General features: G+C 43.7%; 3 protein-coding genes across 8 annotated transcripts; 2 read left to right on the plus strand and 1 right to left on the minus strand.

Moving 5' to 3' along the window:
* Window positions 1-188: 188 nt before the first annotated feature.
* On the plus strand, window positions 189-14,588 carry LOC135491095 (uncharacterized). Of its 5 annotated transcripts, none has more exons than XM_064776748.1 (25): window positions 189-210; window positions 846-1,025; window positions 1,250-1,683; window positions 1,774-1,936; window positions 2,231-2,364; window positions 2,675-2,848; window positions 3,100-3,320; window positions 3,523-3,700; window positions 4,099-4,301; window positions 5,762-5,858; window positions 6,135-6,267; window positions 6,601-6,808; window positions 6,917-7,112; window positions 7,346-7,488; window positions 7,697-7,832; window positions 8,096-8,250; window positions 8,569-8,719; window positions 9,244-9,378; window positions 9,495-9,659; window positions 11,088-11,324; window positions 11,594-11,743; window positions 11,927-12,040; window positions 12,378-12,589; window positions 12,793-12,963; window positions 13,121-14,588. In XM_064776748.1, exons 2-25 carry the CDS (start codon window positions 869-871, stop codon window positions 13,635-13,637), a joined length of 4,584 nt encoding a protein of 1,527 aa, XP_064632818.1. In that variant the 5' UTR covers window positions 189-210; window positions 846-868; the 3' UTR covers window positions 13,638-14,588. The 5 variants fall into 5 exon arrangements, with proteins under 5 accessions (XP_064632818.1, XP_064632816.1, XP_064632820.1 ...); XM_064776746.1 differs by having other exon boundaries at window positions 198-258; XM_064776750.1 differs by having other exon boundaries at window positions 198-258; window positions 12,796-12,963.
* A 480-nt stretch (window positions 14,589-15,068) lies between these two features.
* On the minus strand, window positions 15,069-20,954 carry LOC135491188 (kelch domain-containing protein 10-like). Of its 2 annotated transcripts, none has more exons than XM_064776899.1 (8): window positions 20,891-20,954; window positions 19,665-19,804; window positions 18,959-19,043; window positions 18,621-18,775; window positions 18,258-18,400; window positions 17,688-17,845; window positions 17,068-17,252; window positions 15,069-15,941 (listed from the first exon to the last, which is right to left on the minus strand). In XM_064776899.1, the coding sequence occupies exons 1-8, from the start codon at window positions 20,946-20,948 to the stop codon at window positions 15,735-15,737; spliced, it is 1,131 nt and encodes a 376-aa protein (XP_064632969.1). In that variant the 5' UTR covers window positions 20,949-20,954; the 3' UTR covers window positions 15,069-15,734. The 2 variants fall into 2 exon arrangements, with proteins under 2 accessions (XP_064632969.1, XP_064632970.1); XM_064776900.1 differs by lacking the exon at window positions 20,891-20,954 and adding an exon at window positions 20,241-20,393.
* Window positions 20,955-21,043: 89 nt separating this feature from the next.
* On the plus strand, window positions 21,044-24,626 carry LOC135491197 (zinc finger C3HC-type protein 1-like). The gene is made up of 7 exons (XM_064776914.1): window positions 21,044-21,141; window positions 21,380-21,500; window positions 21,707-21,857; window positions 22,374-22,585; window positions 22,760-23,089; window positions 23,348-23,542; window positions 23,999-24,626. The coding sequence occupies exons 1-7, from the start codon at window positions 21,050-21,052 to the stop codon at window positions 24,074-24,076; spliced, it is 1,179 nt and encodes a 392-aa protein (XP_064632984.1). The 5' UTR covers window positions 21,044-21,049; the 3' UTR covers window positions 24,077-24,626.

Below are 24,626 nucleotides of genomic sequence, written 5' to 3' on the forward strand. Positions count from 1 at the left end.
GCAGTGATTTAACATTTTATTATTTCTCTTTTTTAAGGCAGATTGAAAATAATTAGTTGGCACCGATTATTAAATTGTATTATATTTAATCTAAACGGATTATAACTTTTCTCTTTATTTCTAAAATATTGTGTTTTTAAGAGGTTGAAAATTTGTAAACATTCCCTACAATTTCACATTGTATATGCCATTTTCCAGGAAGTAATCCATGTGACTGTTCAGAATATCAACAAACTTCACATTTTCGCCGCAGTCAAAGTAACGAAATGGGTTAAATCTTCTTTTTCTGCTTTATACGATTGAGTAAAGTATCTAGCAGATGTCTACATTATGATCAAGAAACTGTCAACCTTGAAAAATGATGTTTGCTGTGGTTTATTATGCGACAAAAATTACATCTCTCTGGCCTCTTGCTCTGTCTGTCAGTGGCACTGTATAATTTATACAAGCAGAATGCGTGTATTGCTTGCCAGGACAGAAGCCTGGCTCAGCCTGATGTTTGTGCCAGTGACTAGAGTCAACCGGGTTTAATAAGCAAAAAGGTGTATGAAGTCTTACCGTGATGCCCACGTTGGTCTCAAATCTGTCCCCATTCAGGCTATTGCCACAGATGCCATCCTTTCCAAAGCTGCGTTTTACAACACAAGTAGTGCGGTAGTGAACATTGCATCATGGACCAGTCAGAAGTGGCCGTTCAGGACAGAGGCAAAGCAAACATAGAAAGACACAACAAACAAAAGCCACGTGGTATGCGACCCCCACAATCTTTTGTTAGCTGCTGGTTGGTTGTGACTCTCAACGGCTCCTCCAACTGGTTCGTAATTAACTGTGCTGTTTTTTTCCAGACTGGATTGCAGAGTGACATGCAATGAAGTTCCCTATCTTCGAATTGGCCAAGGTGTTGTCCTTCAAATCAGGATTCAAGGGTGATGGCAAGGATCAGAAAGGGAAGGATGTGAAGATTGTAAAATCGGCATGGTGTGAGGACGGAGAGAAGAACCAGCTGGCACTGGTCCTGTCTAATGGTAGGTTGGGGAATGGTTGGACCAGTTTGGACGTGCTTGGACTGTCAACTCTCTGAACAAGACAAACAAAGACATGGTTAAGTCCATAATCCCGAATCTCCTGGTATTGGCATTAAAGTAAGAAAACATCATGTGAGAGGACGCCTTTTTGACCCTTGACCAAGTGTGCTGACTGGTAGCTAAAGATTGGGATGAACTAATCAACTCCTTGTCGTCATTTCCAGGTTACTTGGTACTGCGCTACAGCTTTAACCAGCTGTCACCAGCATTGAGACAGATCCCATGGCCAGCCAAGGATCCAATCAGGGGACTGTGTTACGACTCGAGAGGAACGTGGCTCATCTGTGTTACGAAGCATTCCAATGTTTACGTCATTCCTGCATTAGCGCTGCTTGATCTTGACGCCCAGATCGAGCAACTGTGGACACTAAATGATGTGACTCTCATCAATATATCAAAGAAATGTGGCCCTCCAACATCCGTTGTGTGGTGGCAGACTCTCCTCGGAGAACACATAGCTATTGTGGGGACGAGGCTTGGTAAAGTCTTATTCGTCGACCTTCTGTCGAGAAAGACGGTTTACGAGACAGAAATTAAGGGTTGCATCAGTCAACTCCAGCTCGTCAAAGGCGACAGTCAGACCATGACATATGTTTTGGTAGGTGCACATTAAATGATTTTACGTTTGATGTTGACTTGGACAGCTTAAATGGCAGGGTATGATGAAATTATTATCAATTTCTTACAGATCACCGCGAAAACCGGCCATTTCTGGAAGATCCTCCTGGAGAAAAAAGACAGAGAGCATTTCTGGAAAACTGATGAAGAACTCGGGCACCTTGGCTATGATCAGATTGACAACAGTCACATGCCCATCAGCTGTATACTGAATCAGCTGACAGGGCTGCCAGGTAGGGACCAATACAAGTTACTCATGGCTATTACTGGATATATTAGTATCTCTCGGATAAGTCACTTAGACACAGAATAGGGTTTTTCCAAATGATAGGTTCAGTACAATGAGGTTTAACCCAGACTTTTCCCAATTGACATGGCTCTTTTAAATGCATAATCAAAGGGCACAGGGTCAGCATAGGCCCTTTGATTCATCCACCCAAGTACACTTCACATTGCTAAAAAAATGTCTGGTATTTCAACTTAACCACTGCTTGAGTTAGGTTTGAACACAACTGCACTGTTTTCAGAGAATATGGCGAACTGTGATGACTTTGTACCGATGTGTTTCTACCAGTTTCCACTCTCCGTGCAGCTACAGCCTCAGTACGCTAAAGGGAGACACTTCGTCACAGCCTACAATAGGGTGAAGAGGACATTTGAGGTGAGCTTTGATAAGTTTGGTATGGAATGGGGAGGAACAGTTGTGATGTTTGATTCAAGTGCCTTGCTCAAGGACACAAAGGTGATCTCTCCAACTGGCACTAAAGAAACAAGTTGGTGGTCCTTTGGAGCCCAAGACTTCCTGATGCTCTAACCACTGTGGTACTGATCTCCCCATCTGGCACTAAAGACACAAGTTGGTGGTCCTTTGGAGCCCAAGACTTCCTGATGCTCTAACCACTGTGGTACTGATCTCCCCATCTGGCACTAAAGACACAAGTTCAAGTTCAAGTTATAAATTTCATTTGCAGGTTTTTGACAGCAGCCTTGACCACCGACCCCTGTTCATTTACGAGGTTCCGAAGCAAGCAGATGATGTCATCTTGACAGATAAACTCATCATCTGCTCCATGAAGCAAGACGTGAATGTGAGACTGATGTTTATTTCTAATCAGATGGCCGAGACATCCCCGGAGCAGAATCAGGTTTGTACATTACAATTCCCTGACTTTAAAATGGCAGTAGTTGTGTGGCTGATATCAGAAGACGTAGAAATTTAGATCAGCAGTGACACAAACCATCAGGCAGTAATCACCAACAACTTTCCAACAAATGGTTTATGAGGACTCGAATTTTGGTTCAGAGTAGGTCATTTCCATTTATTTTGACCCCTCTTAGGACAGAAGCTGGCCTTAGAAAGTGTATGATTGCATTTGACCTTGGTTTATCTCCACAGGTTTTCAATCAGCAGGCTGTCATCCAAGCTTTCAAACTCACCGACGCCGTTCTCGTCAACATCCACAAGAGAGCGCTACCATTCTATTGGTTTGAGCGACAAGAGGAGAGAGATGGGAAGAAGCAGGATAATGCTCGGGATGACATCGCGATTAGTATGCACACAGTGCTGGAGGGATGTGTCGTAGTGACACAGCATGATGTGTACGAGTGTCGGCCGAGGTAATCAGGTGCTCGCATTGAAAATATCTTGCTGATAATTTCAGAAAGGTCAGGGTTTATGGGCGAACGGGAGATTGCTAGAAACAGCAGTGGTAAACATGATCACCTTAGAGTGATCACAAAGATGAAATGTTGGTCTTAAAAAGTCTCGCTGAGACATTGATTGACCACATCCCCTAATGTCATGTTTCCCATCTTACAGGGTGTCCCCAGAAAGATATTTCCTAAATCTCTGCCTCAACCAATCTGACCTGTCATACTCGGAGCAGCTTGGCATTATGCTGGGACTCGACATCAACGGTTTATATGAGGATGCGGCCAGGTTCAAAATGGAGGCTGGCGACTTCACACAGGCAATGAGATTGTACAAACTCTCCAAGGTATGACCAACTCCCTTCAAGGAGGGAACCGGAACGTTGCTACTCCCGCATGCCATGTTTTTGCTTACATGTTACCAACTGGTAGACTTGTTGTAGGCTTATAGACTCGTTTTTTAATAAATCAGTGTTGTCTTGTCGGAGTTTTCAATAACAAATGTGTCACATTGTTTACCATAACTACAAGAGTGAGTTGAATTCTGCTGCCCTTTACATTTTCACTCATCTTGATGAACTCCTTTATACATGTTATATTCACAAGGTCCAATCCTTATCTAAGGCCAGGACTTGGATGTTCAGTTGCATAGTCTAATGCTCGGCTCTACCTCTGATTTACGGAGACATATCCCTCTAACTGCGCATGTAGGAACTGAGTTATAGTTGTCACACCTTTATTTCAGTGTCCACACAGGAGGCGTGTCGCCATCATGACCCAACATGGCCGCCTGACGGAGGTGACGGCATACCTCCAGCAGGTTCTCAGTAACACTAACATCGACATGACGATGGCAGAGAGCAAGGCATTGGCCGATGTGGCACTCCATTGCTTTGTTTTCATGATCGAGAAGAAGAAGGGTGGTCCGGGCATGAAGCAGGCGCTCAGGTAGGTTGAAGAAGAAGGGTGGTCCGGGCATGAAGCAGGCGCTCAGGTAGGTTGAAGAAGAAGGGTGGTCCGGGCATGAAGCAGGCGCTCAGGTAGGTTGAAGAAGAAGGGTGGTCCGGGCATGAAGCAGGTGCTCAGGTAGGTTGAAGAAGAAGGGTGGTCCGGGCATGAAGCAGGCGCTCAGGAAGGTTGAAGAAGAAGGGTGGTCCGGGCATGAAGCAGGCGCTCAGGTAGGTTGAAGAAGAAGGGTGGTCCGGGCATGAAGCAGGCGCTCAGGTAGGTTGAAGAAGAAGGGTGGTCCGGGCATGAAGCAGGCGCTCAGGAAGGTTGAAGAAGAAGGGTGGTCCGGGCATGAAGCAGGCGCTCAGGTAGGTTGAAGAAGAAGGGTGGTCCGGGCATGAAGCAGGCGCTCAGGTAGGTTGAAGAAGAAGGGTGGTCCGGGCATGAAGCAGGCGCTCAGGTAGGTTGAAGAAGAAGGGTGGTCCGGGCATGAAGCAGGCGCTCAGGTAGGTTGAAGAAGAAGGGTGGTCCGGGCATGAAGCAGGCGCTCAGGTAGGTTGAAGAAGAAGGGTGGTCCGGGCATGAAGCAGGCGCTCAGGTAGGTTGAAGAAGAAGGGTGGTCCGGGCATGAAGCAGGCGCTCAGGTAGGTTGAAGAAGAAGGGTGGTCCGGGCATGAAGCAGGCGCTCAGGTAGGTTGAAGAAGAAGGGTGGTCCGGGCATGAAGCAGGTGCTCAGGTAGGTTGAAGAAGAAGGGTGGTCCGGGCATGAAGCAGGCGCTCAGTTAGGTTGAAGAAGAAGGGTGGTCCGGGCATGAAGCAGGCGCTCAGGTAGGTTGAAGAAGAAGGGTGGTCCGGGCATGAAGCAGGCGCTCAGGTAGGTTGAAGAAGAAGGGTGGTCCGGGCATGAAGCAGGCGCTCAGGTAGGTTGAAGAAGAAGGGTGGTCCGGGCATGAAGCAGGCGCTCAGGTAGGTTGAAGAAGAAGGGTGGTCCGGGCATGAAGCAGGCGCTCAGGTAGGTTGAAGAAGAAGGGTGGTCCGGGCATGAAGCAGGCGCTCAGGTAGGTTGAAGAAGAAGGGTGGTCCGGGCATGAAGCAGGCACTCAGGTAGGTTGAAGAAGAAGGGTGGTCCGGGCATGAAGCAGGCGCTCAGGTAGGTTGAAGAAGAAGGGTGGTCCGGGCATGAAGCAGGGGCTCAGGTAGGTTGAAGTGTTCTGGCAGGGAACTGACATTGCCACAGGACTGAAGATGTACTGGAAAGCTTAATGCAGGAAAAGAAGCAGCTTTTTACAGTTGTCTGAGGACTTGTGTCCATGAGGAGTCTGGCCATGTAAGAAGAGAGTCTATTGGAATTCAACACAACTTGGCATATTCTATCTGGCAGAGAGCTGCTTGGATTGGAGTTGGTATCATCTGGTTTTAGCCAAGCTTGAACTTGTCATTAATTCTCTTTGTTGTTTCAGGGATTTCTTGTTAAACAACTTCTCGTACGATGAGAAGGTGGCCATTGACCTGTTGTTGGATCACTACATGATGGAGCAGCTCTTTGAGCTTGCCAAGGTGAGTCAAAGAGCTCGTTATCCAAAAGGGGGTAATGGCCAGTTGATTAAATGGTCTCATAGCAATCATTGTTCAATGCCCAGCACTCACACACCTAATAGTCAGCTTGTACATGCCATATCCTTTCAATTAGATGTAATACTGAGATTCCTCAAAATTGTGTCAATTTCAAATCAAGCTGTAGAAGAAAGTTTAGTAAGACACTAATTGTGTATCATTGCACAAGGCTGAAAACGGTCATATGAGGTTGATATACTCTGACTTTGTGTTCTGCAGGCGCGAGGACCTGGGATGGTGATTGAAGTCATCAAAGCATTGGTCAAGCGAGGATTCATCAGTCTGTCGAGACTGAATATGGAGTCACTCGTTGCCAAGAACATGGCGATATTTCTCCTCAGGATCGGTGAAGGTAAGGAACCCGTGCTCTACGTTTAAAGGCAAGTTTTATAAAGCTCAGAAAAAATTGTGTTAAAATCAGATTCATTTTCTTTAATGTTTGTATAATGAGTGTTTATTGCCACTGAACCAATTAGTATCATTGGGAGAATGACACGTCCTTTGGTGTATCCTGAGAGGTTTCACTGTACAAGGAATCGAGGCTTTCTGTCTTGTTTGAAGGAGGGGGCAAAGTGACTTGCCTTAGGTCACAAGGGATGTCAAGTATCAAACTATGATATTTTGGTCATAATATTAGACCTCCATCTCAAAAGACCCTTCTGATAATGTGATGATGACTTTCCAGGAAGCTTCCTTCGCTGTATGGACGAGAGTGACCTTGTCCAGTTCATGATCAGCCAACCTCGACTAGCGGCAGAATTCACCGACACGTTAAGATACCATCTTGGCTCCTACGACCTCGCCACATTGTTACAGCTTGCTAAAGTGTTCGACCCATCCAGTTCACTGGTTCAGATGTATTTACACAAGGCAGAGTCTGCAGTGAGAAAAAGGTATTTACACCTAAAATTAATATTCAGTGAAGACAAAGTTGGATGAAGAAGAATTGTTAAGGGACAGTAGTCACATTTATAAATCTTTGGTTTCTTTCAACCTTCCAGGACATCTAGTGTCTCTTCACTCTCCTCCATTAGCTCCAACATGAGTGAAGACACGCTGCAGTCCGGCCAGCAGGAGTCGTGTAGGTCTAAAGCCAAACAGCTCATACAGTTCTTCTTTGAAGTCGTCCTGCAACTCCATGCAAGGAGGAACGGCTCCACTCTTGATCCAAAATATATTGCCACACCATCACAAAAGGTAAGTCATCCGTCATCATCCAAGGTGTGTTCCTGACTTACTTTTGATCATCTCTTTTCTGCCATCGTATTGGACAGTAGACACTTGGACGGCCAAAATAAGATGATAGTCAAAGTTTGACAGCAATTCCAAGGGTGACTTATGAGTCACTTTGAAATTAGATTGGAGATCATTGCAGGAAGCATTCAACTCATTCAGAACATTGCAATTTGTTCTTATTTTTCCAATTTCAGAAACCGGCCCAATTACTGTCCTATCGCCGAGGTAAGACGTACTCTCACTTGGTGGTACCTATGGTGATTGGGTGCGGTCACAGCCATAGTGCCCTGATCAGGAACGGGGAGCTTTACACGTGGGGCAGGACACAGGATGGAAGGTTCGTGTATTATATCTACCAGTCATCCTAGTCAACAGCCACAGTCAACCTGGGAACATCATTTTTATATCCGTATGTGCATGAATAAAGCTGCTGTGGTATTCATTAAACGCATGAGTAACCAGATACAAACTCCTGCTGTCGATGGTGGCACAGATTCAAAGACCTTAAAGGTTCTTGACTCCATAAGCTGACATCTCTCTTCCAGGTTAGGACATGGAAACATCGCGACTGACCACGTCATGTCTCTGCCGTGTAAGGTGGAGACTCTCCATATGCTGCAGATCAAGGTGCTCTCTGTCTCGTGTGGAGCCAAACACACAATAGCTTTGACACAGCAGGGGGTAAGTGATGTTAGATTCAAGATATTGTGAGAAGATGTCAGAAAATGACAACTCCCTTGTCCTGGCATTGGAGTAGATGAAGCTGGATTAATTTGGTAGTAGATTTCTATTACATATACCGTTGATGACACGATGATATCCTAGTTGGAATGCCTCAGCACATGTTCACCGTCACCATAGTATGTTTAATGATGCGGTCTGGTTTGGAAATCCTGAGGTCTGGTTTCCAAACTCAATACTGATTGTTTTTGTCTTACCTACAGGTGTATGGTTGGGGTTCATCGCAGTACGGCCAGGTTGGAATAGGCGATACTGTCACCAGAGCTCAACCAATGCTAATTGAGGTGTTGTCTAATACACCCATCATCAGTGTTGTGTGTGGCCAGTACCACTCACTCGCTCGAGCTGCTGATTCCAGGTAAGAAGTTCAAGGAAAAACATCCAATCATTAATCAGTCAATCATCCGCTAAGTTCGAAGGCCATTTGGCATGTTGGCTTGTCAAGGTAATCTGCTTGACTGTTCTCAGAGCTCGAGGAACCTGATGATGGAGTGGGTAAGACTGCTGGTCTACTTACAATAGGTCTCACTTGAAGGAAATGGCTATTGACTGAACTTTGAATGAAGTATAATCCCAATCTCTGTACCTGAATAGCCTGGTGCATGGGTTATGTAACCTGCTACGGACCATCACCCTCATAATACATGAGTAGATTGTCAATGCTTTGATATTCCAGAGTCTACAGCTGGGGTTGGGGTGTATTTGGCCAGCTCGGACACAGCTCCATTGAAGATGTGCTTGCCCCCGCAGTCATTGAAGGACTGGCTGGTATGAATGTTGTCCAGGTCCAGGCAGGATATGCTCATACACTCGTCTTAACTGCTGCAGTAAGTAGTTGTCATGATCATTACTACTGGTGTCGTAACGCTATTGGATTTATAATTCTGGACGTATGGAGGTAATTCAAGATGGCCAGCATGTTTGGGTCTATCAAAAAGTTACCATTTGCTGTGTATATGCATTATAGTACATTGGCCATGCATTGCACACCTCATGACTGCAATGCATTATAGTACATTGGCCATGCATTGCACACCTCATGACTGCAATGCATTATAGTACATTGGCCATGCATTGCACACCTCATGACTGCAATGCATTATAGTACATTGGCCATGCATTGCACACCTCATGACTGCAATGCATTATAGTACATTGGCCATGCATTGCACACCTCATGACTGCACTATGGTCTTACATGATAGAACAGTTTAACGTTGTGTTTTGAGTGTCATCATGTTCAGGTTTGATGACTTGATTTATCTGTTGACTAAGCTGCAGGTGTTGCAGGCTTCATCTTTTGTACTGTTATTGTTGGTAGTGTTGATCAAATAGACTCGTGTATTTCCAGGGAGAGATCTACGGCTTTGGTAATAACTCATACGGTCAGCTCGGAGAAGGTAACACCTTCAAGATCACATCTCCTAAACGATTAGATGCCCTCACAGAACCAATCACCATTATAGCATCCAAATATTTCTGTAGTGTGAGTATACTTTCATCAAGATTTACAGACATTGGGCAAAATTTACAAAACTTTAATGAACAACCTTGAACTATTTTGGTAGTGTCATGAAGTCATTGTAGCGTTTTTCTCTCCAGTTTGCCCTGACCAATGAAAACCAGCTGTATACGTTTGGCTGCAGCCCGCTTCACGTCAAGCAGAACATGCAGCTCTCCAAGGTGGACCGAGCCAAGTATGATCCTGACTTCTATCTTTATCCGTACATCTTCAACATGGAAGGTGTCGAGGGAAAAATCATCCAGGTATGGAATTGAATACAACTCTATTAGGACTTCTGCTGGCATTATCCCCAGTGTAAACATTTTCTTAAATAAATGAAAGTTTCCAATAACGTGGCTTGAAGAAATTTCAGCCAACTGGAAGCATCTTGTACCTTCAGTTTCAAAAGGATATGTAATTGACTAAATCTCTCTGTCAAAGTGGATATCAAAGTAACCGAAGTCGGTTTTCATTTTGTAGTGAAAAAAGTGAATTCATTTGATTCTCTCGTGTGCAGCTCATATCATCATGGGGATGTATGAACATCATCAACACCATCTCTCATGTGCAGCTCATATCATCATGGGGATGTATGAACATCATGAACACCATCTCTCATGTGCAGCTCATATCATCATGGGGATGTATGAACATCATCAACACCATCTCTCATGTGCAGCTCATATCATCATGGGGATGTATGAACATCATGAACACCATCTCTCATGTGCAGCTCATATCATCATGGGGATGTATGAACATCATGAACACCATCTCTCATGTGCAGCTCATATCATCATGGGGATGTATGAACATCATGAACACCATCTCTCATGTGCAGCTCATATCATCATGGGGATGTATGAACATCATGAACACCATCTCTCATGTGCAGCTCATATCATCATGGGGATGTATGAACATCATGAACACCATCTCTCGTGTGCAGCTCATATCATCATGGGGATGTATGAACATCATCAACACCATCTCTCGTGTGCAGCTCATATCATCATGGGGATGTATGAACATCATCAACACCATCTCTCGTGTGCAGCTCATATCATCATGGGGATGTATGAACATCATCAACACCATCTCTCGTGTGCAGCTCATATCATCATGGGGATGTATGAACATCATCAACACCATCTCTCGTGTGCAGCTCATATCATCATGGGGATGTATGAACATCATCAACACCATCTCTCGTGTGCAGCTCATATCATCATGGGGATGTATGAACATCATCAACACCATCTCTCGTGTGCAGCTCATATCATCATGGGGATGTATGAACATCATCAACACCATCTCTCGTGTGCAGCTCATATCATCATGGGGATGTATGAACATCATCAACACCATCTCTCGTGTGCAGCTCATATCATCATGGGGATGTATGAACATCATCAACACCATCTCTCGTGTGCAGCTCATATCATCATGGGGATGTATGAACATCATCAACACCATCTCTCGTGTGCAGCTCATATCATCATGGGGATGTATGAACATCATCAACACCATCTCTCGTGTGCAGCTCATATCATCATGGGGATGTATGAACATCATCAACACCATCTCTCGTGTGCAGCTCATATCATCATGGGGATGTATGAACATCATCAACACCAGCGTGGGATTCTGAGTACAGGAGTCTTCATGTTCGCTTCATTCTTTCCTTCCAGATGTCGGCAGGTGGCACCCATGTTGCTGTTCTGACTGCCGAAGGTCGCATCTACTCCTGGGGCAAGAACTACGATGGTCAGCTCGGGTTAGGGTCGAATCGGGAATATCCGACGCCGATGTTTGTTGCTGCTTTGAAGGATCATACGATCAAGGTGATCAACTGTGGGGCAAGTCACACGATGGCACTGGATAAGGATGGACAGGTCTTCTCATTTGGCAGGAATGAGTTTGCTCAGGTGAGATTCACCATTCCTTGGTTTGGAACCTTCATTCTCTGGCTTACATGGTTTTCAAATAGATAAGCACTCTGTCATCGTCAGAAGGATAAGCTTCTGATCTAGTATGCATCAGATTTCAAATGGTCCAATGGTGCAATCTCATGTAACTGCCAGCTCTTCCCTTAGTAATGCCAAGTAGCTGTGGCTGTAGTGTTTCTTGTGTCGTGTTGACTGTCGGGATTCTCTGTTGGTCCATCCAACCTGCTAACTTGTCTTTCTCTTCTCAGCTGGGTATCTCAGATCAGGCAGGACTGGAGAACACTCGTAATATCCAAAACATGGGCTCGCAGCCGAACCCAACACTGCTCAACTGGGTGCCGGCGTCGTTAAGTTTGATTGGTAGACAATACAACCGCCGAGGCAGTGATGACTTCTGGGTAAGATTAATACGATTGTGGCCATCCTTTGTCTTTAACGATGCAGTGTCATTAGTGACCTTGAAATGATAGGTTTCTGCTTCTTTGATGGGGTTAAGTTTGCAAGGAGACGTTTTGAAGTATTCGGGATGACCAGCCCACTCTGTGAGATGCCTCATGTGGTTCTGTGTTGATTATTTACAGCTGTCAGACACAGGTATTGATGGTGAGGAGATGGGCTGTGTCGGGAACATCCCTCATCTGTCATCGTTGATGGAGCCCGAATATGATGTTCATGTCATCACGACTGTTGTGCAGGTAAGCTTCCTTCTTGTCTATCTCTGTTGTCTGGCATTAGTGAGCATTGTTTGGTATAAAATCAGATGAGACGTAGCATCATTGGACTCAGTTATGTTATAATTGTACATGAAGATATAAGTTTGGAAAGATCCTATTCTCGTCGATCATACGGATCTAAGGAGATGGGATTCGTTCGAGGTGTCTGCCACCTCTTACTTGGCCACTAGGTAAATAGTTCTGCTTGAAGTCCTGGCTTATTTCATTTTAATGCGTAAAGCATCTGTTAAACTTGTTTGATTGTGAAGTGCCTGAATGCCAATAACCACTCACATTTTCTTCCTCTTTGTGGTTTTAGCATCTTGGCGAGTATTGCTCCTTGACAAAGTTGGTGCGGATGTGTTTGGTCGAGAGGCTTTGGGGCATTGTGGGAGATATCTACGAAGCTCTGAACCTCTATGCACAGTCCATTCAGTTCAAGCTGCGGGAGATCTGTGATCATCGCCACCAATTTGAAGAGAAATCCGTACTCCTGCAGGTGGCTTTGGAGATTGTTGAGAAGTTCCTCAGGTTGGTAGAGAAGATGGCCTAGGTACTGTTAGCTTGGCCTGAATTCCTGCTTGAAACGGAGGCAAACTTTGGGCTGCACAATAAATCTGCAGATAAATATCCAGTGGGTGTTTGGTTCGATATAAATTTGTTCATTTCGGATTTGATTGATGTGGTGTCCTATTTATCAGACGTAGTCAATTACCGATGTGTTATTATTACAGCAGAATTGACCAATCGCCAGACAGCCAGCACAACACAACCCTCGAGGAATCAATGGTGAAGGATGTCTTCCAATTCTGGCGTGACCTTGATCTTCCCTTCAGTGACCTTGAGGCCATCTTGGATAAGTACCTTGAACTGCTTGCTGTGCCTCTCTGTCATGTCATAACCAGGTGAGTTGATATTACCAAGGTAACAGTTGCTAATATGCATAGACCTGCTGCTGTCTGACTGGTCTTCCATCATTTAGCCTTGGATCTATAAATTGCAGTCCAATTCTGTTTTCCTACATCCATAGAGTTGTGATGATAGAGTGGGATTTTATTTCAGTCCTCAAGCAGAAACAGACGTCGCCCAAGAACAGTGCCACGTCGTCAAAAACCTCTCAGTTGAGTTTGTGATCAAGGTGATAAGTCATGTGATATGTTTGATGAAGTCCGGTGATATTCCCTCGGACGTCATGCTGAGACTCGGTCTAGAGTCGACAGATCAACGTAAGATCGACCCGGGACACCAGCAGAAACTCTGGCAACAAATCCTGCAGAATCTACGACAAGACGTCGACAAGATGGCCTTCATCACCATGACAACAAATGATGCCAAAATTATCACGGAACAAATGGAAGAGTATGGTGATAACTATGCCATCGTTTTCACATGTGGCCACCATTTTCCACAGAAACATTTCATGGAGCACGTCCTGACACGCTTTACTGCAAATTTTGTTGGAAGCCTCGCGAGTTTGCAACAGACAGCCACGCTTCTGACCCAGTACTACACGTCGATGAGGACACTGCCAATGGCTTGTCCAAGTTGTGTTCAGGATCATATCGTACAGACAATATAATGATAGTCTTGGCTCCAAGGGGCGTCCTCAATAGAAACATTTGTCCTTGCTTTGATGGGGTTACGCTGCTATTTAAAAGGCTAGAACCAGATCTAGCAGGACTGTCACAATCACGTCTCTGACTGTGATGGGGAACCAATAACCAGCTCTGGGAGGTCTTGAGGGCTGTCACAATCACGTCTCTGACTGTGATGGGGAACCAATAACCAGCTCTGGGAGGTCTTGAGGGCTGTCACAATCACGTCTCTGACTGTGATGGGGAACCAATAACCAGCTCTGGGAGGTCTTGAGGACTGTCACAATCACGTCTCTGACTGTGATGGGGAACCAATAACCAGCTCTGGGAGGTCTTGAGGACTGTCACAATCACGTCTCTGACTGTGATGGGGAACCAATAACCAGCTCTGGGAGGTCTTGAGGACTGTCACAATCACGTCTCTGACTGTGATGGGGAACCAATAACCAGCTCTGGGAGGTCTTGAGGACTGTCACAATCACGTCTCTGACTGTGATGGGGAACCAATAACCAGCTCTGGGAGGTCTTGAGGACTGTCACAATCATGTTTCTTTCTGACTGGATGACAATGGTCTTGACCAGTGATGATATGGTAAAGATATCTTGGTGGCCCAAGTTTTTTGTAGCTGGGGAGAAGCACATGTGATCTGCCAATTGTACGATTCAAATTTTATAGATTTATATTTATATGGAGTAAATTTTAACTTCATGATTTATGATTTTCACTTGTAATTGATAACTGTAAGTCTATGTGCCAATCGATGGAATCATTGATTGTAGATTTTGTTAAATATTTTCTGAAATTTGAGAAGTTCTTGTGTTTTTGCTCTAACTGCTGATGATTTGTGATTTAAACATCAAATGTTACTAATTGTGCAATCATCAAGCTTATTTATGATAAACAACCTTTGCTAAATAAACAATTATTCAGTAAAGTAGCAGTCATGTTTTAGTTCCATTGTTGATTTCATTCGGCATTTAACGGAAACGTTCCGACATTCTCCGATTCCCTTGGGGGATGACAGCACGAAACAGCGTCGATATTACCAGCATCGGTACATATCATGGTACATATCTACTTGCTTCTCTCCACCCAGGCTTGCCTGTGAAGTAAACCTGTGATAGAACATCATCCCATCCAGGGGTAGTAATACTCCCAGTCGCTTAATGCTTTGGAAACCTGAATAACTCCGGCCGGATGAACCGTTCTCGGCTCGGGCTATATGGCCCAGCTTTAAAGAGAGGCCAAACTGCTACGAGGCCTAATCCATATATAACATCAGCACCCTTCTACCTTGGGTACAGCATGCACTGCACCACGCTCTTGAAGACAGACCAAAGCTACGGGTAGAGCATGCATTCAATAAAACAAAACAGAGACTTCTTAGAAATATAATGTTTATTTACAATCTTCATTTAGGAATGACCAACAAACAAAATCTACAACATTTATTTACATTTACATTTATACAGCACAAAACAAATCCATCATTAAACAACCAGAAATACCCGAAAACGAACTAGTACCATCAGCACCCATTCAAAGTATCAACGTTTGTGGAGCTCTCAAGGTCGCACCTTAAACTTGATTGACTTGAAACTTTTGTGATACAGACGCCTTGGTCTGGAAAGATGAAGATTGTCAAAACAAAGTTCGTACCTACTTCTGGTTCCGAGATATCACATGTTAAAAAAGCTTACGATTATGATAGCTATGGGGGGGGGGGGGGGTCAGAATTTGGACCTTTTGGACCCGGATGTTGTTGAGGAAGTTTATAAAGTTTAAAACACGAGTAACTAGACAGAAGAGTTCGATGAAGACAATGGAAGGAGAAGAGGCTTGGAAACATGAAATAGCAATGAGATACATGGTGTCTGCTGAGCCTCTAGTACAGGACCACCTCTTCCAAGACCACCTCTACCAGGACCAACTCTACCAGGACCACCTCTACCAGGACCACCTCTACCAGGACCATCTCTACCAGGACTACTGCAAAAAGACAATGAAGGAGTGCCAACAAATTATCAAACTTGTCAAGTGTAAGAAAATGGTAGTAACAGCCTGCATCTGGGGCCCAGTATCACGTAAGTCGATCCAGCAATGCTAGCGGCACACCCATCTGTATGAGCATGGGACGAGGCAGTCTTTCAATGTCTTTGATGAGGTTGCATAGGTTAATCCAGCATGCTTCTTGAAGTGACGGAGGCTGCAGCCAAATCTTGTAAACATTCGCATTTCGTACGAGGTCAATTTGATTCACTCCGCCAAATATGTACAAACACCCACTCTGCAATGAGGAAGGAAAAGATGCATAAATCTAAAGTGTTTGATAGCATATTTGCTGTATTAGTGGAGATAGGTGGACATTCAAGGGCAAGGCAAAGACTATGTTTGAATGATCAGTGATCGACATATGCCAGATTTCTCCTCCTGGCTTGTCAACAACTTCAATTGGCACCAAACTGCACAGGCATCATATGTCGACAACAAGATGTCCAGTGACTCACATCACTCAATAACCATTCTCAGTACAGATGTTATCTAGTGACTCACATCACTCAATAACCATTCTCAGTACAGATGTTATCCAGTGACTCACATCACTCAATAACCATTCTCAGTACAGATGTTATCTAGTGACTCACATCACTCAATAACCATTCTCAGTACAGATGTTATCCAGTGACTCACTTCACTCAATAACCATTCTCAGTACAGATGTTATCCAGTGACTCACATCACTCAATAACCATTCTCAGTACAGATGTTATCTAGTGACTCACATCACTCAATAACCATTCTCAGTACAGATGTTATCTAGTGACTCACATCACTCAATAACCATTCTCAGTACAGATGTTATCTAGTGACTCACATCACTCAATAACCATTCTCAGTACAGATGTTATCTAGTGACTCACTTCACTCAATAACCATTCTCAGTACAGATGTTATCCAGTGACTCACATCACTCAATAACCATTCTCAGTACAGATGTTATCCAGTGACTCACATCACTCAATAACCATTCTCAGTACAGATGTTATCTAGTGACTCACATCACTCAATAACCATTCTCAGTACAGATGTTATCTAGTGACTCACTTCACTCAATAACCATTCTCAGTACAGATGTTATCCAGTGACTCACATCACTCAATAACCATTCTCAGTACAGATGTTATCCAGTGACTCACATCACTCAATAACCATTCTCAGTACAGATGTTATCCAGTGACTCACATCACTCAATAACCATTCTCAGTACAGATGTTATCTAGTGACTCACTTCACTTCTACAAAGGACATCATCAGTCAGTCCCAAGATTGTCCTTAATAGAGAGGTTCTACTGTAATTGATTCCGAGGATGCCCCAATGAAAGGTTCTACAGTGTAATAGAGCCCTGACTTACCGGTGAGACATCAGCGGCATGGAAGTAGACAGGTTTGGGCATGTCGGTGATTTTACACCAGTAAAGCGTCTCCAGGTCCAGCGCCCATAAATCAGAGAAGATTTTCTCTCCGTTGTACCCGCCGCAGATGTATGCGTTGCCTTTGAACTTGACGCAACTGTGACATCGTCTTGCTTCTGGGTAACCTGGAACAGGATATCGTACATGTCGCTAGCCTGGCACAGACTCATGCAGCCTGGCACAGACTCATGCAGCCTGGCACAGACTCATGCAGCCTGGCACAGACTCATGCAGCCTTATGCTACAAGCACAAAGCTAGGAGTTCATGAGAAAGATGTGATAGGTGATATCAAACTGGTTGGGGATGAATTTCTATTCTATTTCAAAGCTTTATTGAGCAATAAACAACATAAAAATAGAAATAGAAACCACAACAAATAGTGATATGATACAATGAAACACAATCCAATTACTTGAGAGCACCACAAGGTCAAGGTCAAGGGCCCAAGAGCTCAGGAGTTTTCTACTCACCACAGCTGACAAATGGGAGATTTCTTCATCAAACTTACACCTCTTTTCAAACTATTCTTACAATTCTGACAAATAGTGCACTTGCCTACCTTGTCTGCCAGCAGATTGCGATTGTATTTTCAGCCACTTTTGACTGTTGATGTCAAATGCATCGAGCTCTTCAAAGCCATAGGATATATTGGCGCGGCCGCCTCCCATGACGTAGAGTCGATCAGTCAGTTTGTCATGGATGGCTTCATGCCGATATCTTGAAAAAGAATCAGAGACACAAATTCAAAGCATCAAGTCAAGAGCGCAAAAATTGTGAAGAAAGGCTTGTCACCAGTATCACAGAGATTGGAAGACAAACATTTTTAGTGTGTGGCCAAAAGAGTGAGTTTATTTGCTATTGCTTTAATGGAAAGCTCTGTTCTAATGCAGCATGAGTAGGCCTGGTTCTAATGCAGCATGAGTAGGCCTGGTTCTAATGCAGCATGAGCAGGCCTGGTTCTAATGCAGCATGAGTAGGCCTGGTTCTAATGCAGCATGAGTAGGCCTGGTTCTAATGCAGCATGAGTAGGCCTGGTTCTAATGCAGCATGAGTAGGCCTGGTTCTAATGCAGCATGAGCAGGCCTGGTTCTAATGCAGCATGAGAAGGCCTGGTTCGGAGAGAACATACCTTCCTTCAGGCACTTTCTGTTCTTTGACATCAAACTTCTGCCAGGTGAATGTGTCCAGACTCAGGCAGTGGAGATCATTACTGTACTCATAACCCGTCGTCCCTCCGAACATGAAGATAACATCACCGGCCAGCGAAAGACTCTGAAAAATGCAATCTCTATACATGAAGATAACATGATTGGCAAGCAACTCTATCTTCCAAAACATTTGTTTGATAAATGAATTCTTCCAACATGAACCTCTCCTCGAGCGGAGAAGATAATCATTCTGAAGAGAAGATCATCGTAGATATGTTCCCACATGAGCCTAAAGATATTGTCACTTGTTCTGGAGGGCTGTGATTATTATGAACTTAACTTACATGTCCATAAAGCTCGTCTGGTACATCCCCGCAACACGCCACCTGTCTCCATTCTAGTGTACTAAGGTTACACACGTGCAGACGGTTGCTCGACGCATATCCAAACGGTGTTCCTGTACCACCATAAACAAGTAATCGATTCCCTACCAGTAGAGCTGAAATCATAACAGGTATTCTCTTATTCTATACCTCAACCTGAATGTGAATCAGAATGCCTCAATGGCCATCTTTGTTTTGGCCTACAACAAAAAATGAAAAGATACACTGTTTTCAGTCATTGGCGATTGTCAACATGATCAATGTTCCTCAAGACCAGAGTTCTGATAGTACGTACTCACCCGCATGAGATGCCAACTCCACTGGCATGTCCCCTGTCGTCACCTCCCGGTTCCATTCTCGAGTGCTCATGTTGAATTTCCACAACTGAAGTGAAAAACAGTCCACCAACTTCTCAATATTTTTATCTTTCTTCGAGAAAAAAGTACAAATATAGTTTAAAATAAAGTTTTTGGGAAAAACGAAAGTGTAAAATCACAATATTCAAAACTAAACAAAGCCGAAAAGTGTTAAATAATAAAAAGATTTTGAACAATGGTTTTGGTTGGCATTGTTCATGTTATGGTTGGTTGGTTGAACATTAGAGCTGGTTAGGATACAATAAACCACCAATAAACAAGCAGTCCCCTGTGGTCTAGTGGCACTGACTGAGGACCACCAAGCAGAGGGGCCTGGGTTCAGAAATGAGTTGGGCTGGTGGAATTTTGGAAAATTGTCTTTTATTTTTTTTATTTTTTTTTTGTGGTGGAAAGAACTTTTTACTTCTTTCCACCCAAGGTGAACAAGGATAATAGTCTGACAGTGATCATCCTTTAGCACCAAATTTATGCATTGGGAAACTTTGGCCCATGTAAGGCATTATGAATATGATTCATTAATTAACTTCAAAATGTTGGAATTGGCCAAAAAAGTCAGCTTGGATTGGCTCTGAAGAGTGGGTAGATGGTGTGATTGGTGTGTGAGTGACTATGGTAGAAATGGACTGACCTCTCTGAAGAGTGGGTAGATGGTGTAATCATCGTTTGGAACATTCCAATAATTCGGATTGAAACCACCAACAGAGTAAAGAGCACTGTTCGTCACTCCAATACGATGGCCGCTTCGATTCTCCGGGCAGGTCACTTCACCTGAAATGAAAAAGTAATTCGATTGAATGGCTGGAGATGAAATACATCCTTCAATTCTTTTCCGACAAAGATTCTCATTGATTAGCCTGTAATGTTATCCTGGTTACCATATTGTCAGATCTATGACATGTATGAGATTTACCACAACTGCCTTTCTTTCAGTTGTAGGAAGAAATGACTCCCCACCTTTACTTTGGAGGAAGAAATGACAGGCTTTCTTTCATTTGTAGGAAGAAACGACCCACGACTCTTTCTTTGCTTTTGAGGAAGAAATGACAGGCTTTCTTTCTGATGCAGAAAAAAATGACCCACGACACTTTCTTTGGTTTTGAGGAAGAAACGACAGGCTTTCTTTGCTTTGGGGAAGAAACGACAGGCTTTCTTTGCTTTGGGGAAGAAACAACAGGCTTTCTTCGCTTTTCCCCCCGACTCTTACCTAGTATCAAAGGCTATCCTATACACCTTTCCAGAAATGGGGCGCTGAGTGTCCGAAATAGTGATGTCATAAGGGGAAACTAGGCCTTATGGTGGAGGGACAAAGGAGATAGTCATGGTTGACCAACACACTTGAATGCCTTTAATGACGGACAAGGGGGAAAAAGTTAGTTCCATCGCAAACCACCAATTTCGAGAAGCATGTATGTATACCCTGAGATTTAAGATGGATCTCCTCTCTACATGACCTTACCCATGTTTCTTACATCAGGTAGGATCAGCATTTGAGGTGCAACATGGCGTGCTGCTTTTTCCAACCAGCAACGCCACTCATGAAGGAATAGATCCATGATGGGAGTCTCAATCGATCAAGGGTGATCATGATCATGTGACTTTTGGCAGATTTGCCACACAAGCAAGGCAAACTGGACAAAATTTCTAAACATTAACAGAATTTTAAGTATGGGACCCTATCTACCATGGGATGGACCTGGGAACGAGACTGAAAGTTTCTGGTAATGTGTGGTTTTACTTTCACTACTAAGACACAAGTTCTCCCAAACCCGCGAAATACAAGCGGATATTAATACAGGGAATGAAATAGCTGTATCAGGCCGAGACTAAAAACAGAAAAATAGCCAAGAAGTTTACCATTTTCTTCTGTTTTTGGGAGAATTAACTCCAAAGTTAGTAGATTTTTCTCGTCCATGGGCGCGGCCATGATGGAAATCAAAGCTCGACGATGATTGGTCATGGTGGATTTCAGCGAATCAAAGTCCTTCTTACAAATTCTGGTGTGAGTGTTTCAACATGGCTGGCAAAATGTCCGTCGGCGACAAAGTGAAGCGAATATTTTCCTCTCTACTTCATAAAGCGGCTGCAAATAAAACTGACGATGTTGTGTGAGTTACATTAGTATATTGTCTTCTGATTGATGCTATTTTTGCTGAGAAATGGCGCCTAGTGATTCTAATGACTACCACAAACGTGTTGCACTTGCCCAAAATCAGCCATCCAACCTTGTCCCCAGTCATCAGAATTGAATTTGAATTGGAAGCTTTTCCCCATGAAAAAAATTATTGTTTCTTGTTTTTTGTATGTTTACTCTAAATTCTCTATTCATCTCTTTCATGCTTTCAGGAAGTCTCAAACTGACACGAAAAATGACAATGATTCCAATGGAAAGAGAACACAGACTGAAGATGTGAAGATCAACCTGAGAAGTAGAGAAGCCTTTTTTCAAAGAATTGGAACATTTTCTGTATCCTTATACTATTGAAATTCTAGCCTTGGCTGGTGGCAAAACGTCTATCCTGTCAAGAGTGCTGATTTTACATTGAAATTGTAACACTAACAGTGTCAGTGATGTTCGCTGGTAATCAGAATCCTGTACATGTCTGTCAGCTTCCTCTCCTGTTTTGTTCTGTCTTATATTCTCAAAGTTTTGCAATCCTTCACCTATCCCAGACTCTGACATGGTTTGCCAAGCCACGGGCCCTGTTGCCGCCCTGCTGTGCCCGGTACGGATGGGAGAACACCGATACCGATATCCTCCGATGTACCAGCTGCCATGCTATCTTATGCGGGAAACTTATAGAGACAAACAATGCAGAGAAATGTAGGTACTACTTGAATCCTGAATGATTATTCTACCTTCAAGTAGGGAACTCGGCCATAACCTTCAGACATGTTTATGTCAGGTCTTCTCGTCATGGATGCACGCCACAGGAACTCTAGACTTGTTTCTTTGGAACTGATCAAGGAGAGAGGTGTAGAGGTTTTTAGATTTAGACACCATGGTGTGAAGTGTGTCTCTGTGTCTGATATTGGTGTCATTATGATAGAGAGGTGCCCACTACACTAACGAAGCTTCTATTGTATGACAACGAGGAGTCATGACAACGAGGAGTCATGACAACGAGGAGTCATGACAACGAGGAGTCATGACAACGAGGAGTCATGACAACGAGGAGTCATGACAACGAGGAGTCATGACAACGAGGAGTCATGACAACGAGGAGACATAGGTTTTATTGATCAACGATACATTGGAGTAATGAGGAGTAAGTGGTTGACAAACATATCTGTCTGGAATATATGACAAATCTCAATTTCATGACTTTCTCCATTACAGTTGGCGAACATGTAAAACGACTTGAAGACAGCCTCATCTCATCGCATCAGAAACATTGCTCGTGGAAGCTGAACCCCAACCCGGAATCATTCATGCAGCTCGAGTTCTCAGACAGAGTCGAATCATTACAGGGTTACCTGGCACGGTTGGAGAGCGTGCTAAGCCTCGGGAAACAACTGCCGCAGATTGACACATCATTTTTAGAGGACTTTGTAAGTTTGTATCCTGCTTATGATAAAGTTTTTTTAAGGTGGAAAAAAGGCCTCTTTGACTGCTGGTACTGTTGAGGTCAGAGTCCGTTACAATAACCATGCGACCAAAGTCCTGCAACAAAAATCTGTTTAAGCATCTTTGCTTCAAATTGCCTTCATTATCTCCAATTTCAGGACACCGATCGTGCCTTTGACCTCCTTGGAGGTTTAAAAAAAGATAAGTCAGAATCAGGTTTATATATCGACCATTTAATCGAGCAATCGACCTGTGTCATTGCTCTCTGTGGGTGGACGAAGATTGCATCCAGCTCGGCTGCTACGGTTACTTGTACCTTCTGTCAGAGACAGATAGGAATGTGGAATTTTACAGATATTGAAGGTCAAGGCCAAAACCAAGGGAACAAGGAGAGTCAAGGTCACTTGAAGGAGGCCACATCAGACTGTGAGCAGCAGCCAAGGTTGGAAGGCGACTGGGAACCAGCACAGAAGAAAATGAAAACACAGGTGAGTAGTCTGCACAAGTTCTGTCATGACGTCCGAGAGTTAGTCAGTTGATAGTCTGCTAGTGTGTTGGGATGTGGGAGTGTGTGCTTAACTCAGCATGAATGTGTCAGGGACACTGAAACTGACAATTAGAAGCAGCAGTTATCATGTGGGGATAGAGTCCCTACTAATTGTCAGTATCAGCTACAGGCTTATGATTGTTCTTCCTCTTTTATCAAAGGTGCGTAAACAAATCAATAATACATTGTTGTATTTCAGCACATTCCAAAGAAAGTGCCTTTCAACCCACTAACACAACACAAACCTTGGTGCCAGTGGATCGTCTCAACAACGGAATTTCAAAAGTCACCATCCAAGACACCGGGATGGAGACGGCTCTTGCTGCTCCTCATTCCTGACATCAGCCCAGGCGCCCAGAGACCCGTACAGAGAATCATTGGAAATATCAAAACGGTTGGTTGCTTGTCTCATTGTATTAGCCACGAGACGTCCCGTCACCAACTACTTAACACGAATTCACACAGATTGGTTTGGCTGTCAGGTTGAGTTGATAGTTGAATCATATTATTCCAGTGCATCATGAATATCAACTGCTGCTGCACTGTTTGTCCTTCAGGAACAAGAAGAAAGAGATCCAAGCAGTGCTTACACTAGAACTCATTCACTATCACTGTGGGTACACGTGTTGTATTGCAGTAAAGAAGAATCCAATGAGGTGCAGCCGCATTATAAAGTCCACCTGCTATCCCTACTTAGTCAATATCATAGTCAATGACTTTTCCTTCTTGTAATGAACTGTACCATTTGCCACAATGACAGTGAAGAGCTGAACCCATTATGCTATATATTTCATTGCATCAGACTCAAATGCTTCTTGTTATGTCTGATGTTTGCACGTTTTCTTTACAGACTCCGCCACATCAAGGATTGAAGAACATCCGTCAGATGTTTAAAGATTGGTCATCGCTGCCAAAGTTTTCTCCCTGATGACATTTCCTCTCCGAGACAATTCCAATTTTAGCCAAGTTATTCCAGTGTTTTGTTTGAGGAGTATTTTCTGAGTTGTGCAGCTCAGATATACACCCAAGACAAAGGTCTAGTGTTTCAGCGATAAAAGGCTTGTGGAAAAAGGCAGGGTGCAGTGCCCTCTTTAGCTGAACACAATGGACTTCTCTCGTCATTGCAATGTACCTTAGGTAATCTGTAATGGAATGTAAGAGGAAACTAGAGTCAGTCACATAAGAAACAAGTTGGACCAGGAATCAATAAGCCACCAATGTGGTGACAGATGCTCATCTTCATTTTAGACATGTATAGTCTGGCCCAGTGTGCTACTGACTGCCATATGTTCGTTTATTGGAGGCTGAACGACCAAGTGAGACTTGTTCATTTTATATCATTTGTTATGTTATTCTTGCACAATGAAGTCACTGCCAAATGGAACATGTTCAAATGTCGAATGCCATAATGTGCATATTGTTGCATAAATCATTACAATTTTTATTAATTGTCTGTGTGGCAATGAAATAAACTTATA

Source organism: Lineus longissimus, chromosome 7 (genome assembly GCF_910592395.1).
Source record: "Lineus longissimus chromosome 7, tnLinLong1.2, whole genome shotgun sequence".
Taxonomy (NCBI): Eukaryota; Metazoa; Nemertea; class Pilidiophora; order Heteronemertea; family Lineidae; genus Lineus; species Lineus longissimus.

What these genes read in the sequence shown, in the direction of transcription:
- LOC135491095 (XM_064776748.1), top strand. Translation starts at nt 869, where the DNA reads ATGAAGTTCCCTATCTTCGAATTGGCCAAGGTGTTGTCCTTCAAATCA. An exon ending in GGCATGAAGCAGGCGCTCAG is followed by an intron (nt 4,302 to 5,761) that starts GTAGGTTGAAGA and finishes TTGTTGTTTCAG; the next exon opens with GGATTTCTTGTTAAACAACT. An exon ending in ATTGTTGAGAAGTTCCTCAG is followed by an intron (nt 12,590 to 12,792) that starts GTTGGTAGAGAA and finishes TTATTATTACAG; the next exon opens with CAGAATTGACCAATCGCCAG.
- LOC135491197 (XM_064776914.1), top strand. Translation starts at nt 21,050, where the DNA reads ATGGCTGGCAAAATGTCCGTCGGCGACAAAGTGAAGCGAATATTTTCC. An exon ending in AATAAAACTGACGATGTTGT is followed by an intron (nt 21,142 to 21,379) that starts GTGAGTTACATT and finishes TCATGCTTTCAG; the next exon opens with GAAGTCTCAAACTGACACGA. An exon ending in AGAAGAAAATGAAAACACAG is followed by an intron (nt 23,090 to 23,347) that starts GTGAGTAGTCTG and finishes GTTGTATTTCAG; the next exon opens with CACATTCCAAAGAAAGTGCC.
- LOC135491188 (XM_064776899.1), bottom strand. Translation starts at nt 20,948, where the DNA reads ATGGACGAGAAAAATCTACTAACTTTGGAGTTAATTCTCCCAAAAACA. An exon ending in GGAGTTGGCATCTCATGCGG is followed by an intron (nt 18,776 to 18,958) that starts GTGAGTACGTAC and finishes TTATGATTTCAG; the next exon opens with CTCTACTGGTAGGGAATCGA. An exon ending in CAGAAAGTGCCTGAAGGAAG is followed by an intron (nt 17,846 to 18,257) that starts GTATGTTCTCTC and finishes TTCTTTTTCAAG; the next exon opens with ATATCGGCATGAAGCCATCC.